Source organism: Mytilus trossulus, chromosome 14 (assembly GCF_036588685.1).
Source record: "Mytilus trossulus isolate FHL-02 chromosome 14, PNRI_Mtr1.1.1.hap1, whole genome shotgun sequence".
Taxonomy (NCBI): Eukaryota; Metazoa; Mollusca; class Bivalvia; order Mytilida; family Mytilidae; genus Mytilus; species Mytilus trossulus.
In genome coordinates, this window is record NC_086386.1 from 15683014 (window position 1) to 15700627 (window position 17614).

General features: G+C 30.0%; 1 protein-coding gene across 6 annotated transcripts; it reads right to left on the reverse strand.

The window, feature by feature from the left end:
- Positions 1-755: 755 nt before the first annotated feature.
- On the reverse strand, positions 756-17592 carry LOC134696398 (septin-11-like). 6 transcript variants are annotated; one of them, XM_063558159.1, is made up of 11 exons: positions 17461-17581; positions 16095-16193; positions 8423-8543; positions 6557-6670; positions 6055-6136; positions 5227-5367; positions 4532-4739; positions 3996-4092; positions 3474-3630; positions 2879-3011; positions 756-2246 (listed from the first exon to the last, which is right to left on the reverse strand). In XM_063558159.1, exons 1-11 carry the CDS (start codon positions 17485-17487, stop codon positions 2085-2087), a joined length of 1341 nt encoding a protein of 446 aa, XP_063414229.1. In that variant the 5' UTR covers positions 17488-17581; the 3' UTR covers positions 756-2084. The 6 variants fall into 6 exon arrangements, with proteins under 6 accessions (XP_063414229.1, XP_063414232.1, XP_063414233.1 ...); XM_063558162.1 differs by lacking the exon at positions 16095-16193 and adding an exon at positions 14483-14536 and having other exon boundaries at positions 17461-17571; XM_063558163.1 differs by lacking the exon at positions 16095-16193 and adding an exon at positions 14397-14441 and having other exon boundaries at positions 17461-17542.
- Positions 17593-17614: the final 22 nt, after the last annotated feature.

The window sequence follows — 17614 nt, forward strand, 5'->3', positions numbered from 1 at the left end:
CAAAAAAAAAAGCTATAATGGCAGTATTTTTATACACCCTTCATACAAAGGGCACATTATAGTATGTCATTGTCCATCTGCTGTTCATGAAGTACAAAAGCTAGAGTGAGCTTCGATAATTTTTATGTTTAAAGTCTGGAATATTTGAAATGGATGAAGAACATTTCCTTTCTATTTTTTTTTGTGTTTGCTATTCCAAATAAACAGGGCTTTAACCATCATATCAGAAGCACAATTTCACATAATGAGCAATGTCTTGAGTATTCTGAAATGACTGTAATTGGAGTATTGGGCTGTTGAGTTGATTGGATTAAGTAGTCTCCCTTTTGATTTTGCAAATACAGAGTTACAAGTGTTATACTGTAATTGTTAGATTGAAGACAGACCAATCTTTTATTTTACCAATGCTAGACCAAATTAACTCAAAACATATACTGTTGAAAGTATTGGTGAAAGCAAGCTCCCTTAGGAGTTTTAAATATTCGCATTTGCTTTAAAAGAGCTATGTGGCTATAACTGTTAAATTCAAGGCAACTTTTATAGGCCTAAGGAAATAATATATTGCAACTATTTCTTTTGGGTTATTTGTCTCGACTCCTGATTTAATGTCATCTAAAACTATAAGTTTTATACTTGAAACAATGTCAATATGACAGGAATATCTCGTTTTTCTGTTGTTTAATAAATTGCAAACTCTTTTAAATTCAAGTCAGCTAAGATTTCGAAAAAAATAACATAAATAACAAAACAATGGATGATATTTTTTTTGTTTGTTTTAAACAAAAGCTATAGTGACTAGATACAAAATGCATACAAAAACATCAGCACAAATTAGAAATACATTGACACATGTTAAATTTGCATAGTAAAAGTTTATACTGGACAAGACAAACATTTATAAATGCAAATGGTTTTGGAGATGAGACGTGAAAGCTGTGAAAACTGGTCCTTTTAGAATAAGCACTAAAACTAAGACATCAAAGATTGTCAACAATATGGTAACATAACTATTAGAAGAGAAAGAAATTAAAGACCTTTTCATCTTAAACAGAAAATTAATTTAAAAATCCATAAAGAAAGCCAAAAACATATGGAATTCATAATATTCTTATTCACTAACCATTTTATACATGTACTATACACAAAATTACATTAATAAGTAAGGAAATATTAATAAATAAATTGATTACATACATGATCAATTTTATATAATATTATTATGCTAAACAACCTAGTTAGCATCATGTATACACTTAAAACAAAAGACAGCACATATAAATTAGAAACTGAGATTCAATAAAATCAATTTGATTTTGACACATTTAAAAGTGTTAAATTATGCACTCCTCTCTTTAAACCAAACATGTTTTCAATATTTTTTTACAGAAGATCTGGAGTTATCCCCCCTGAAATTATTTGTCCATGGAAGTTTAATTTTGTCATTTTTTGCAATGGGTCAGTGATTTAAATAGTAAAAAATGTATAGAAAATAAGTTCAAATATACATCAGAGTATAAGGAATAAAACAATACATGAAGACTACTTATACATAACTAACATTTAAAATATAAGTACAATATCAATGCTGAAATACTAAGTGGTGGATAACATTTAAAAAGTTTTATTGACACAATACAATCATGATTGCTTTGTATTTGATCTAATGGCAAGACTTTAGTACCGTAGGTTTTGTTTCATTAATTGCACAAGTAAAACTTTATATAGCAGCCTAAATCTGGGAAATGCTCAATCATTCAAAGATTCTATTCTAAATTCATTTTCTAAGTGAAAGCAAAAAAATGTTAACAATTCTTGCCCTGTAATAATTTTTCATACATTTCTTTTCACTTAATAAAACATTTCTGAAGACTTAGCTTAATCTTCATTAACTCTAAAATAGAAGAAGAAGAAATCTCTCCTTAAACAAAAACCCATTTTAAAGTTTACTTCAATTCAGAATATTGCCATCTACGACGCCAACTTCTTCATTTTTCTACACTACAACTTATTGAAGGTTTTTGTACCTATAATATCAGTAACTTTACAGTTTTGGCAGTACTATAATTTGTATTGTAATGTAATGTTTATCGTTTTCCTTTTTTGCCCAGGGTAGATGAGTGCTGTTGGTAGGCCACCTTTCTGTCATTGAAAGCATTAACTTCATCCTCTAATCTCTTCCTACTGTCCTCTAATTTCTTCTTTTCTTCTGCATGTTTCTTCTTCAATGCATCAAACCTGTCGTGCAGCTGAAACAAAATATCATTTAACATTATTTTTTTTTACTTACAGTAACATGTCTGGCCTTGTAATGTAAAAAATAAAAACAGAAACTTTTTTTTAATTTCTTTTCTGTTTTTTTTAATATAAAAAGTGGTTCCCAAATCTCATGCCATTCCTAAAAGTATCTTAATAAAATAAATGTGCTATTGTGATAATTCTATTCATTATCATATAAATTGTTGATCATGAGACATGAACACTATATCAATTTAGAGTTTCAAGTGTATCGACTTTATTGTGATAAACAGAAAGGATGAAGACATTTTGACAACAGCAGGGCACATGATTGGTTGATTTTGGTGATTAACTGCACTTTCAGCCCTGTTGGCTGTTTTTGGTGGCTAGTTTTAATGGTGGAGGACATTAAGTGCCCAGTAAAAACCACATACATTTGGCAGGAAAAATTGCAATCCTAGTCAATTAAGATATGGGTCAAACTCACAACATTAGTATTGACAGGCTAATTTCTGTGTCATTTGGTCTCTTGTGGGGGATTGTCGTATCAGCAATAAAAGTACATCTTCTCTTTAGTAATACAGTAGATGAAGTAATTGGACAACAGAGCACATAAAGTCATTTGTAAGGTAACTTTCATTACCTCTTTTTCTGTATCTTTAAGATGAGCTTCCTTTTCTTTCACTCTGATAACGAAAGCTTGTCTCATCTCTTCTTCTTTCCTGCTCAGTTCAGTTAAGTGTTGTTGTCTTTTCAGTTCATATGTCTCAGACAGACTGTAAATTGAAAGGTTCACAAGTAAGACTTGCTGTTAAATTTTAAGATATTTCAAAAATATGTTGACTAATTTGTATCCAGTGAAAGTTATTATTACACAAAATGAAAACAAATATTAAACAGAAAAAACAATGGATTCCTTTAAATTTTTAAATGTATGCATAAGGCTGACTGTAAAATTACCTTATAACCAAACAATCTATACACTGTTACAGGAATTTTAGCACATTCTCTGTTGAACTTGAGTGATAAATAGATTTCTATTATCATTCCAGGTTTCAGCAATAAATTTATTTTATTTCCTTTAAATCATTTTATCAAATATTCAGCTTTACTAAAATCTGAATGTTCCAAAAATTACATGTTTTTGTGTGTCACTTTTAACAGAAATAGACTAACAGGTGTATACTAAACATATCAATGATCTCTATGTGATAACCATTGTAATGAATGAACCTAACCTTTGAGATTCTGATTCTGAGAAACCCATATCCTGTAGTTTGTTCCTTCTGTACAATTCATAATGAGTTTTATGGGTGCTCTCTCTTAGGTCCTCCATATTTGTTCTGATCAGCATTTCTCTCAGTTTGACAAAATCACAATGATTTTCATTTTCAACTGAAATAGTAATAATATAAAGAATATGACTATGAAGATCTATGTTGCAGTTCAATGCACATATAAAAAAATTCTGATATATAATTCAATAAATATCAATTACAACTAATAAAAGTCATACTGGCATTGCACACTTATTGAAATCTTGATAAACATGTCAAATTGCATTAAAATCTAACATGAACTTATCCTTTACCACATAGAATTTCAAATTAGATGTACATATTTACATCTTAAACAATTTTTTTCTTTTTAATATCTTCGACATCCCAACTATAGAACACAATACATCTCAGATCCCCTACAACAAACTGCATCTCCTTATTGGTACATTGCCTCTTCTTAATAATTAGAAATGAACATACCTTGTACTGTTCCCCATGGGTACTGTCTAGCTTTCACCATCTTGTTTCCAAGTTTTATTTCATCACTACTGCCTACTACAGCAAAGGGTAAATGGGACTAAAATAAAGGTAAATATTCATGAAATAGTCTGTTGCTGAGGTTTTCTATGTATTGAAGAGCATTTATCACCCGTAAGTTCAATTTAATAACTTTTTTCTTAAATATTTTAGTCAATGTTAAATATCACAAAACGATCTTTTCTATAATATTGTTCACTAAAAAAAATTATAAATTTAAATTTCTTAAATCATGTACATGAATATTACTGCAAATTCAGATACTTTGTAATGTTCTTACTGTAATGAAAATTATGAACATTTAGGTTTGGCAAACAAAAAAAATCCTGTTTAAGATATTGAAAGCATTATTTGTTTGCACTATTTCATGAAACTGAAAGAACTGAAAGTTAAAATTTATCATATAATGTTATTGCTTCTCTGTTCCAACCTTTCATATATAGTTCCTACATCACCAAATCTACAAATATAATACCTACATTCATAACTTTGTTAGTATCAGCTACAGTTTCATCATCAGTAGGGAACTGGTATATCTGTACACCATTAGACATAAGTTCTGTCATGATCTTAGCTTTAAACTTCTGTAGTTCAGCTTTAGTAATGGTATCAGCCTTAGCTATCACTGGGATAATGTTCACTTTACTGTCTAATTTCTTCATTGTTACAAGATCCAATGCCTTCAGTCTGAAAAAATACCATTTACATAATTTAAGAAAAGAAATAAATGACTATTATTTAATTTACTCCAATAAGTTTGATTTATCTATTTGTAAATTTGGAGTTATTATTTAATGAAAACTTTTAACTTTCAAATATGTATCTGTACATCAAAATTTAAACACACAAGAATATAAGTGGAGTACTTTTGAACAATTTCAATATGTATGACATCAGCTTGTTTACATGTGCATAATTTACATCAAATGTTTACATCTGGTCAAAGATAAATTCCATCATTATGTTACAAACAACTGTGGCCAGCACAGCTAGATATCCAACTATCATCATTATTTCAAGTCTAAATATAAGTAGTATAGAATATACTTCATTGTACTTATATTCAATGCATTAAAGTACACACAAGCAAAGAAATCAAATTTTTAGTTGTCTTTCCTATGATTTACTAGAGCAATGAAGAATTATTACAAAATAAAGGTATTTTATTACTTACGAGTGACCTGTTGGTGCAATAAAGTAGAGACAGGCATGGATACGAGTGTCATGGAAGTTATGAAGAGATCTTTTGATCTTTAGCTCCTCCTGTAGATATACTTCAAACTGGCTGTCTATGTAATCAACTAATGGCTTCCAGCTGAAAGGGGAAATAAACTATTATTTAAGTTTTCTCTTGAGATCAAATAAGTTAGAACAATGAGGATTGATTGTGAAACATCTCAATACTTTAAAAAAAAGTTTGTATTTTTTCAATTTATATAGAGGACTGTTCATGAGAACGAGCAAATCTAGTATTTTGATAGGTAAAAATCAATTACTATGCTTCATCTTTAAATATGAGCGATAACAAATAGTTGCTGTCATTACTGAGGTTTGTTGTGTAAAGGGGAAACTCCATAAAACTCACAAATATTCGGTTGTCTCTGCCTCATACGATTGAATAATGATGTTACATTTATATCTTTACCATAATAAAGACATAATTATAATTTCAAACAAAGCTTTAAAATTTATGAAACTATTATAATCATGTGTTTCTTTTTTTTAAATTGAATTTCTTCTTCACTGCCTCAATACTCCTTATCACTTTAAGAAATCTGACCCTTTTGACTAGAGAATCTGCTCGGCTTGAACTATTGATGTCAAACAGCACTCACTTTTCCATTGTGGTGTCAGATATTTTGTATTATGACTTCAAAATTTAAAGGGAACCTTTGTGATGTCCAGTAATGGTGGACAAATAGCAATGAGGTGAATGGTCATGTGGTAGCCTGTTGGTTGTTGTGACAACATTGTAAACAACATTATTAATGTACATTTGTACCTGTCTTCTTTGTTTATTTGGTCCCCAAAACCAACACTGTCACAGATGGTCAACTTCAGTCTCACATTGCTTTCTTGTAATTCTGTAATAATATGAAAATGCAGTGGTAATTTTTTTTATCATTTATATGGTATTAAGTCATCAGAAATGTCACATGATCAACGCACATGACAGTTAGTATAAATAATGTGCAAAAAACTAAATTAATTTATTGGAAAATATGCTTTTTTTCTGAATCCAACACACACCTACATTTTGTATCCCTACGTATACAATGTCAACAAATATTACAGCAGATTAAACTATGTTTGATATTCATTTATACTTTGTTGCATTCTACAATTTGATATTGCCTTCATGTACATTTGTAACAATAAATCTTAACCAATATAAAAAAAAGATAAATACCTATTTATAAACACTTTAAAAATTATTTGTTTCTTACCACATGCATGTGATTTGATTTTATTTCCATCTGTTTCATTTGTACTTGTTTGCTTACCGTATGTACTGGCCTTCAGTTTTACACCAGGTAAATCATGTGTACTGGGAGTAGAGTCGAAATGAGTATTAAATAAAGTATCCATCATGGTGGACTTTCCAATACCTGTCTCTCCTAAAAATAGATATCAGTAAAATATCACAGTTCTGCAGGGTTTAATGAATTTAAATGTGTAATATTTATGTAAAAACCCTTATAGTTTCATAAAAGACTAAAAAGTTTAAATCATAATGATCATGTGTACTAAGTTTGAAGTTGATGGGACCTTATATATACATCTTATCACCATCTGTCCGCCATCACTGGATATCACACAGGTTCCCGTAAAATTTTGACGTCATTAAACAAAATATCTGACCTAATGGAAAAGTGATTGTTGTATGCGTCAAAAAGGTCAAGCGGACGGGTCAGCCGAGATTAGCAATAAGGTGTATTTGGTGGTAAATCTACTTTGATCAGAGACTAACTTTGTACAAGAAGGACAAGCTCCCCTACTATCATATGGACAACAATAAACTGTTTATACAGAAATGTGTCTTGCCTGTATGCTATTTTGAAAGTATTACAGTGACTTGACTGTTAGTGTTGCTATCCACCAATTGCAACTCATTCAAAATTTTGACCCAATTGCAATTTGTTTTATGAAACCAAATTGTTCAACTGGTCAGAAATTTGAACCAACTGCTGTAGAAAACAAGTCAGGTTGTGAAAGTGCAAGGTGATAAAATAAAACATACTTACAATCCTATAAGACTTTTACTCCACTTTAATGATGATGTGACAAAGTTTGTCTATCAGTTTGTATAGGTATATTATAGTCATTACCATGCTTAAGGTGAAATTGTTATTTTGAATTGCTGTAAAAATGTCCATACTAAGCTTTCATATAGTTTTTCTTTCGAAAAGTCTTTTATATTCATAAGAATCAGACATTGTGTGAATTAAAACATTTCATATTCAGTAAAATATGTGTAAAATTGCAATATGTTTGTAGGAAGTTTCCATGGGGAGATAATATTTTTTTCCTTCAAAACGTCTTAATTCAAAAGATTGATATTTTAGGTTATCTCCCCATGAAAACTTGTCAAAAGCATATTGTTATTTCACACATATTTTCCTGAGTACATGATGTTTTATTTAAAATGATATCTGGTTCTTATGAATATAGAATACTTTTAGAAAGAAAAACTATATAAAAGCTTAGTTTGGACATTTTTATAGCTATTCAAAATAAACAATTTCACCATAAGCATGGTAATGACTATAATATACCTATACAAACTGATAGACTCAAATTTTCACTACATCATTAAAGTGGAGTTAAAGTCTAATAGAATTGTAAGTATGTTTTATTTTATCACCTTGCACTTTCACATTTTGACTGAACAATTTGTTCAATATTCTGACCAGTTGAACAATTTGGTTTAATAAAACAAATTGCAATTGGGTCAAAATTTTGAATGAGTTGCAATTGGTGGATAGCAACACTAACAGTCAAGTCACTGTAATACAAATGTTGAAATTTAAACAGCAACCCTTCATGCCCTTTAACATGTAACCTATGCAAAGTTTTCAAATTCAATGAACCATAACTGATAAGTCATGGCATATATAATCACCATAGAAATGAGATGAAAATTTGCTAATTTATTTTGCTTATAAATTTATTTCAAAAGCACACCAAAAGCCATTCACTTACCATTAGTAGTTCCCCTTCGACTCGATATTGTTGGAAAAGGCATGATTTTATAGTCAAAGGCAAGGCAAAATCTCAGAAATGAAAATAAGCCCCTTAATATATTGTCTTACAAATTGAGCTAATTTGAGTGTGAAAACTTACAAAAAGATCATTTACATTATACTCACCAAGACATAGGATATTAAAACAGAAACCTCCACTGATTGACTTATTGACCAATTGGTCTGGGAGGCTGTCAAAACCAACATGGCCATTCAGATTCAGTGTCCTCAGAGGGGCTGCCTTAGGCTGAAATAATTCAATAAGAGAGGATGATTATTACTTCCTTGTCTGAAGATTACAAAATGACATTTCAGAGATACCAACTAAAATTAATGTAATATGGTTATTGGATTTTAAAGTTTTATACCAATGTACATTTGTAAATACTATTCCAGTAAAATGGTAGAAATTAAACTTCATTGCTTTAACTAATTCTTTCAAATGTCATGAAAATCAAAGAAATCAATTAAATAGATTCTTTTCCTGAAACACATCAAAATAAATGCTGAAAACAAATTGTACATGCGACTTTATCTTTATCCTACAATGAAACTGTATACATAAACTAGTGCTTAATTTACTGTACATTGAAAAATTCTTAAATTAGAACTTGAAACACAATGACAATAAGGGAACTACAGTATTTGTATGTCTGTATTTAATCAAATATAAATTTCTAGTAACTTAAAACTGTTTCTTTGTTGGTAACAAGAAAATTCAATCCTGAGGAAGAGTTATAATGAAAGGTTGATGTAGACGGTTAATTCAATCCTTAAGATTGGTTCACTCTATCAATCAGTCCGACAATAGTGATTGATCATAAGATATGATGCTTATTAAATCACTGATGTATTATTTTGTTCAAATTATAGATTATTAACAAGCATAAAAATCCTCTTATAACATTTATAAGTGGGTATTGGTAGGTTATAGATTTTCTGTTTTGATGATTTAGGTTAATATTTAACTACACTGTCAGATAAATGAAGTCTCAAAAATATCATCAGTTAACATTGTAGCATAGACTTGTATAGTAAGACTAAACAAATCCTTGGTTGTAGAAAACAGTTTTATGCATTAACAGACTTTTAAAACCAGATACTTTTCTACTTTCTTAGTAATCAAACTTTGTATGTAAAACACCAATAGTAGCAAATTTTGACATGATGAAAGAACATTGATCTCTCTTCTTTTCTTTGGTAAATTTAAATGTAGTTTTATTCATCCAAACTGACATTACAGCTCTTATCCTAATGTTAGCAAGATCAAGGTTTGGTTGCCTTGCTTGCTTTGTTTGTATAAATGTTTGCTCATACAATGCCATTAAGATTGACATCCAAAAACAATATAAAAAGGTTAAACTTGTAAACATTATATTAAGATTTAATTAGACATTACCAAATTATCAAATTTACCTATATTCATGTACAAGTTTAACTCCACCTACTTATATAAAATCTGTTGGCAGAAGTCATTGCTTGAGCAAAACTTTAAATACAAACAAAGAAGCAAGCTAACCAAACCTTCAACTTGCTAGCAATAAGATAACAGCTGTAACATGATAGTGTGCTAACATAACATATATAATATATATGTCTAGCAGGATTAATAAGACCATCTGTGTCGGTCAAAATTCTTCTTGTAAAAGGGTTGCAGGGAGTTTTTGTTCCGAAAGAGACAATCTAATTCAATCGTGACACTTTACTGATTTCCAGGACAAAATATATTACAACTACTAATTTGGACAGAAATTCAACCTTAATTAATTTCCCATGAGAGTCTACTGCCAGCTACGCTTACAACATATAACATGTATAATGGTCATTTTAGATAATGAGCTTATTCTACAGGATAACCAGAAGTGACTTACTGGAAGGACAGCTTAAATACATACAATGGTTCACTCATTCCAATTAAAAACTTTCCTGAATTGGATATTAGTTTAATACAACATTTCTTACCATTGCTAAAACAACTCTTTACAATGACACAGAAAAAAGATATGCCTATCAAAACCAATGCTTTTTTATATTGGGTGACAACCTAAGCACCTACAGGCAATTTTTATAGAAGCCTTCAACATTACAAATACTCAACTTTAACAACATTTGATCAGTTAAAAAAATGACAAATACATTTGTACTCAAACTTAAACAATATCCAATCAATTATTATAATGGCAAGTACTCAAATTGAACTGATCTCATTTAAAAAGCAATTAAAAATAATTTAATTACCTCAAATAAATCTGGAGGTAAGTCAGCATGAAAATACTCCTCTTGATCCATGCTTAAATTATTATGATTTTAAAATGGTGTTTTACAAAAAAAATATTTCCTCGTTTACATTTAATTTTTATTCAATGTTTAAACTTTTTTGTTCTTTGGTTGTTTGCTTCCTGTACTAAACTAAATATTTCCTTATGATCTAATTAACCCAAAAATTATCTCATATAGTTCATGAGAACCTTTGAGAAAACAATCTATTCATAATGTTAAAAATATGCACCCTGCCTTTAATGGAGCCATATTTTTGAAAAGAGGTTGCAGATTTGATCAACTATCATAACTATGATTGCTAAAAAATATCAGAAAATGGATATTTAACAAGTATATCATATTTCATGATTTGCATTCTGATTTTTTTACTGTGCTCAATAAATAATAATGTCCTTTCATAATTTTAGTGGGCAAAATAGGATCAACTGGTGAATTTCACCCCACTGTTAGCATGGTTACCAAAAAGATTATTTATGAAAATAGTTTTTATACCATTGCTTTTACTGAGCATAATGAAAATAGCCTTATTGTCTTATTTCAATGGTTGAGATCCAGTTTCATAATATACATGATATCAAAAAATCAAACAAATTTACAATATTTATACCTATATTTTGGTCTAAACCTGTTTAAATCAAAATTAATATTAATCAATATTATTGCAATGTTTTAACCTAAAAAAATTGAATGGGTATTTGCTATGTATTACAATATTACTGTTTTATAAAGGGAGTTAATATTACATCAAAGTCAATGGAATCAAAAGGCAATAACAAATATGGTTATAATAGTTATCAAAGGTACCAGGATAATAATTTAGTATGCCAGACGCACGTTTCGTCTTTACAAGACTCATCAGTGAGGCTCAAATCAAAATATTTATAAAGCCAAACTTTGAAGTACAAAGTTGAAGAGAAGGATAAATGTATCCCCAATCAACTTTTTACAGAATTTGCACCATCTTACAAACAAACAGCTTTTTATACTTGTGTATTATTTCAACAGTTATTTAAAATTGACAAATCTATTTGTGTATATATATTATTAAAGATTTCAAATCAGTTTTTAGGGACAATGATGGATTGTTGTTATTTGAAGTGAAGTACAAATATGTAGCTTGTTTCATGTACAAGGTACACCAACATGTAAACAAACATGACATATATAGGAAACCACATAAACTTGCTTTCTTTCCTTAAACTTTTTAAAAGGACTTTGTTTTTTCATATTTTTACAAGAAATCGATATTCCCGACCTTCAATATTTATCTGAATAAATTATCCCTCTTATAATACTTACACAAATTTAACAACTAAATTTGTATTTATTTAATCTCTTTTGATTTAATGCACCATGCATTAAACCACTTAAATTCAAGCAATTAAGTTGTAAAATAGAATAAAATTTTAGGTTTCAGTCATAGAACATGTATTACATCAATTTTCTGATTAATAGACCAGGAATGTTGATAACATTCATAAACACATAAATGATAAGGTAGAGTAGTTTTTCATAAACATCAGATACTTAATATAAGCAACTTTTAGTTATCAGATACATTTTTTTTTAAAACTGCCACAAATTTTCTTTGTAAACCACCTCAGCAATGAACAAAACAAGCGAAACACTGTGTTAATATTATAATTGACATAAATGAAAGGTTAGCCTACTAAATGAGAACACATGTACACAGTCAAATTTCCCTCAGATGAATTTCTTTATTTTATTCATCAAAGTTCCAAGTTTTCTTATAATTATTATTAAAATCAAGCGGAAAAAAGGGTAAGTCTGCTGTTGATCAAGAATGGCAACACTGACCACCTTGCCATAGTTTTTCTTGGAAATATAGAGAGAATAATGACCCCAAATCTTAAGTATAAATTTAGCATGATTTACTGTAAAAAAAAATGGTGCTTATGCCAAAATAATTTAATTTTGGATGTAATATATATGTCTTCTGATTGGCTGAGGTTATTTTGTAATCAGCCCATAGACTTAATTTAATCATGTGACCGTGATGTCATCAACATTTTTACATAATTGTTACGGTTTAAAATGAAATTTAAAATAAAATTATAAGAAATGACTTTAATATTTTTTCTGTCTATTCGAAAATGTGTTACAGTTATGTGGACATGGAAGTTAAAGTTAAATATATAGAAGACAGGAAACACAACTGTAATTTACTGACAATATCTGAACAAGGCAGGCCCGTAGCCAGGAATTTCCAAAGGGGGGTTCGTTGGACTCACAAACTCGACTTTAACAGTCACAATTTGAAAACAGAACATTGACTTAAACAGTGCTTATTTGTTTTCAAGGGGGGGGGGGGTTCGTCCGAACCCCCCTGGCTACGGGTATGCAAGGTCAACTGAGATGAACTAAACAGATTAAAGGATGGATACTAAGAAAGTTTATGTTCTATTTTTAAAGTAAATAACTTGTCATAAGTTTATACAATAAGTTACAAACTACCAATTCAATTCTAAAAACAATGAAATATTTTCAATAATAATTAAAAAATATGTTGATCATGATATAAACAAACGTGAAAATAATACAAATTGTGAAATTAAATACAAAATAACTGAGAATAAAACTAGGTAAGTCATGATGGATCCAGGTGACAATGAAGATTGGTATGAACACTGGAAACTGAAACAATGCTACGTACAAAAAGCATTATCAATTATTCTGTAAGCCTAAAAATAACGGCAGCACTCCTTTTGCGCCAATTACTGTTTTTCAGGAGTATCATTTGCGCCAATTTTTTTTCTCTCAAATGTATCAATTGCGCCAGTTTTCGGAACTCATTTGCGCCAATTTACCTGAACATATATTGATCGTACATATTAAAGATTAATATGTGTTTTGTATCATTTTTGTCTGAGTGGAAATCTTGCACATATACACGAGACAGACCCACAAAAGCTAGAGCGTCAAATACTACGAACAGCATGCAAAAGATAAGCTACAGAAAATATATCCGAAAGACTAGCTAAGATCATGTGTACGGAGCTTTTTCATCATGAAGAGAAACATCTACAGAAAAATGACTTGAAGTGCATAAGACAGTCTATGTACAGAGAGAGAAGATAACTGTACCCTGCCCAACCAAAAAGTTCAGTAGAATTTCAAGAAATTTAAAGTGAAGTGGGAGTGATCACAAATAAAGAAGAGTTTGTTTTAGAAAATGATATTGAAAGTGGCATTGATATTCTCGGTTGTGAAGCTAACTTGAAATTTCTTTGTATGCAGGGCAGAAGATGTTTTTGTTGTTGGAACATTTAAGTATTTCCAGCAACTGTATACAATACATGGATTCAGGAATGAACATTTAATTTATATTCCACTTTTATATTGCCTTTTGCCTTCCAAATAAGGAGATTATAATAGAAAAATGTTTTTGCTTAAGGAATGTTTTTCTTTAAATTGGCGCAATCGTATATTTTATTTTTGGCGCAAATGATACCATGTGATTTTAAAACAGGTGGCGCAAACGTAACATTAGCGAAAAAAAGTTGTGGCGCAAATGGACGCATTTTTGGCGCAAACGGATCTCTCCCAAAATAACCAAACCCAGAGGTGAAAATACAAGGTTGTCCACGTGTCCAAGATGGGATAAGGTTTTTTTCATGCAGAAATGGGAACTTCTACAAGGATAATCCAATGGTTGACATTGATGAAGGAATAGTAATTTAAATTAAATGGTAGTCAAAGAGTTGAAACCCTGTAGTAACCATGAATTTTTAAAATTCTTTCTAAATAAAGCTTGATATCAACTGAAAGTGTTCACCTTGATCCATCCTGTTTTACATGCCTTAATATTGATGTATTGACTAATTCTTCCTGCTTCACCCTGTCCCTGTGTTAATAAAACAAGTGTGTGTGTTAACTGTAGTTCACCTTATAGTGCATGAATGTCACTTCTGGAGGTGTCTCGTTCTGATCAAACACTGACTGTCAAAATACATCATACATGTAGTAAAGAGTCTTTACTAAAGACAATAACTTTTATCCTTATTTTACCTACATTTTGTACACAAAAGAGTTGGTCAAGGATCAGTTTTAAACTTCTATTTACTACATGTTACATGTGTAATATCTTTCACATCTGCAGTTTTCTGGGAACATTTTTATTATTGGAGTTTTACAGCCATAAATGAGTGTAAATTTGGTAACAACAAAAATTGACAAATTTTTTTTCCCATTTGATCGGCACACAAGTTTGAAATAATTAATTATAAGTACATTTTAACTACTACCCATATGTACATGTACATGCATATGTAATTTGAATTTTGGTATGAAATGTAATTCATCATTGTGTTCATTTAATTTTGATTTGATGTAACAACTTGCCATTTGGTCAAAATTTTGAATGAACTGCAGTACATAGAGAAATAAATTCATCAAATTACAATATAAAATGTAGATGTTAAAGGAAAGATCCTAAATCATGGTAACAAGGTGTACTAATTAAATATAATCTACACAAGCAAATCTAAATTCATCAATGGTAAGGGAAAAGAAGTTTTCAGTTCATAAAAATCCATATAGATATATTTATGTAGAGACTTGCCATGTATGCAGTTTTGATAATATATTATATATTTTAAGGAAAGAGAGATCTTAAATGTAAACAAGCATAGATCTATAAATAAATACAAACATAATATAGTGGATTTTGAATTTACCACTTAATGTGGTGGCATGTAGCTCTACATTTTGTATCTGACACTTCAGGTAGTGAAGTGGTTGGCCCCTTTTTCTGTATCAGTCAGACATTAATTCCTAATAAGTATGTGGTATACATGGCTCTAGTGAAACATGGTGAAAATGGTGAAGGCAAAATGTTTTTTGATGTGATATATACTTTTACATCTATTGTATATTTATTCTCTCCTCTCAGAAGGGTAGAAGGAAAGGATATAGAAGCAAACTGTGCAGATGAGTGGTAAAATACAAAAGTATCAAATTGAATTCATGTATTGGAATTCAAAGATGAATTTAGTTTTCAGACAAAACAAAATATTTTCATATGTCTATGTCAGATACATGAATGTACACAAACATTTTTTTTTATCATTTGAACTTCAAGTAAATGAATATCACACTTCATGTATTGTACATCTTTTGAAGTGAAATAAATGTCAGTTTCTTAAAATAATTTTTTTTTCTCTCTTTTTTTAACGTTTTTACACAAGAAGTTACGAAATGTACTAAAACATATTACAAAATTTACAAATTTGTTTAAATTACTAATTTTGTAGATTTCTAGTACATGTAGTAATAAGAGACTTTGTTTTTGTTGAATTAAAAAGAAGTTCACATGAGAAAAATGTATGTTTGTACATGTGTAGCTTTAATGTTGCACGAATACACACCAAATAGATTATATATAATTAGAGTCAAAGAATAAGTGAATATTATCAAATCACTGCAAAGTTAGAATGATACTTTCTGTAAGTGAATATACTATTAAAGATGTCAACTTTGTAGCAAAGCCGAATTATACCTCTCCTGATGGAGCCACTTCATTTAATGATAATTTTTCTCCAGTATCACTTGTTGATGAAACTGAGATATTATCAACACTTTCCTCATTTTCATCTATCTTAAATTAAAGAATAAAATATAGAATTGTCAATGTATTACAATCCACATGTACTCAGTTTTTCTACTTATTTAAACAAAAATTTGTTGACAAGGTATAAACTGATTGAATATCTACATTTTACCATATTCCTAGAGCAGGCATGTAAAATTACATTCAGGCCTATAAAATCACTTATACAGATATTTTAAAAATTTGAACTGTTTCCTATTCTAAATTCTCACCTGCTTCAGCCTTCAGGTGTAAATGCAATAGTTGGTAGAGAATTTATTAGTCCAAGAGTACAGTCATTGAACTGTGGGTATTTATGTGTCGGAGGTGAAAGTTTATAACCAGATTTTTCCATATGAATTCAGGAAAACATAACAACTAGAACAATAGACAAGTCAGACAAATTTAACACAACATGTACGGGCGCTAAGGTCCAGTTTGAAAGACTACTTGAGTACTTGGAACCCTTATTACATCATGTACAAAAATGTACATCTTGGAAGCAAATGAAATTTATGAATACAAAACTGATTTTTTTTCTCACCTTCACCAAACTAAAAGACATCTTTTTCCAAATCAAAAAAACAAAATGTATACATAATGCCATCCCATGACCCCAACTTGTCTGGCAAAACAGAGTAATCTTGATATACACATGATACATACATGTACATAATCCATTTATACTGATTCAAAATTGTCATCAAATTCTCAAAAGTCAATATAGATTTTATTTTATTATGGGGCCAGATAGACGTGGGCTGGATTGACTTTGGAGCCAGAACTGGGAACTCATTGGTGGGGGGGGGGTTCCTATCCCGGATCCCACTTACTGTTTTGTCAGATTCCCTTATCCCACTTACACTATGTACATAAGCAATTCTCTTTTTTTGGTCATTTTCAAGGTCCCGCTTGACCTCATTTCCTATTTTCATAACACAATAATTTATCTTTCCGTGTAACGCTTACAAAAAATTAGCAATCCCATGTCACGCTTAGACCCCAATGAGACCCACCAGAACGACTAGTTTAAAACATCATGTTTAACTCGTAGCATTTTAAGTCAATTTATCAACTGAATGATTCTGGCTTTATAACAACAATATCATCTGAATTTAATGGTCTTGAGAAAACAATAAAATAATGCATCATCTCTCACTGAGAGGGGAGGGGCAAGTTTTGGAGTGTTTCATCCTAAACTGAGGTTGATTTCAATAATGATCTAAACATAATTGTGACTTTTTGTCTGAAATATTAGCAGGAATATAGCAAATACCTTCAATGGCACTTCTGGGGCTGACATTCTGGTCTTTTTTTCAAAGAAAGAAACCGCAGATCTAAAAATATGACCCGGAAGTATTCAGTGCGGAGTGTTTACACTTCCAAAAACAATAAGAAGTCATATTAAGGAGTTTTTTTCTTCTTCAAAA

What these genes read in the sequence shown, in the direction of transcription:
- LOC134696398 (XM_063558159.1), bottom strand. Translation starts at nt 17,487, where the DNA reads ATGTCAGCCCCAGAAGTGCCATTGAAG. An exon ending in ATTGCACCAACAGGTCACTC is followed by an intron (nt 4,740 to 5,226) that starts GTAAGTAATAAA and finishes GTATTTTTTCAG; the next exon opens with ACTGAAGGCATTGGATCTTG. An exon ending in TTAAAGATACAGAAAAAGAG is followed by an intron (nt 2,247 to 2,878) that starts GTAATGAAAGTT and finishes ATTTTGTTTCAG; the next exon opens with CTGCACGACAGGTTTGATGC.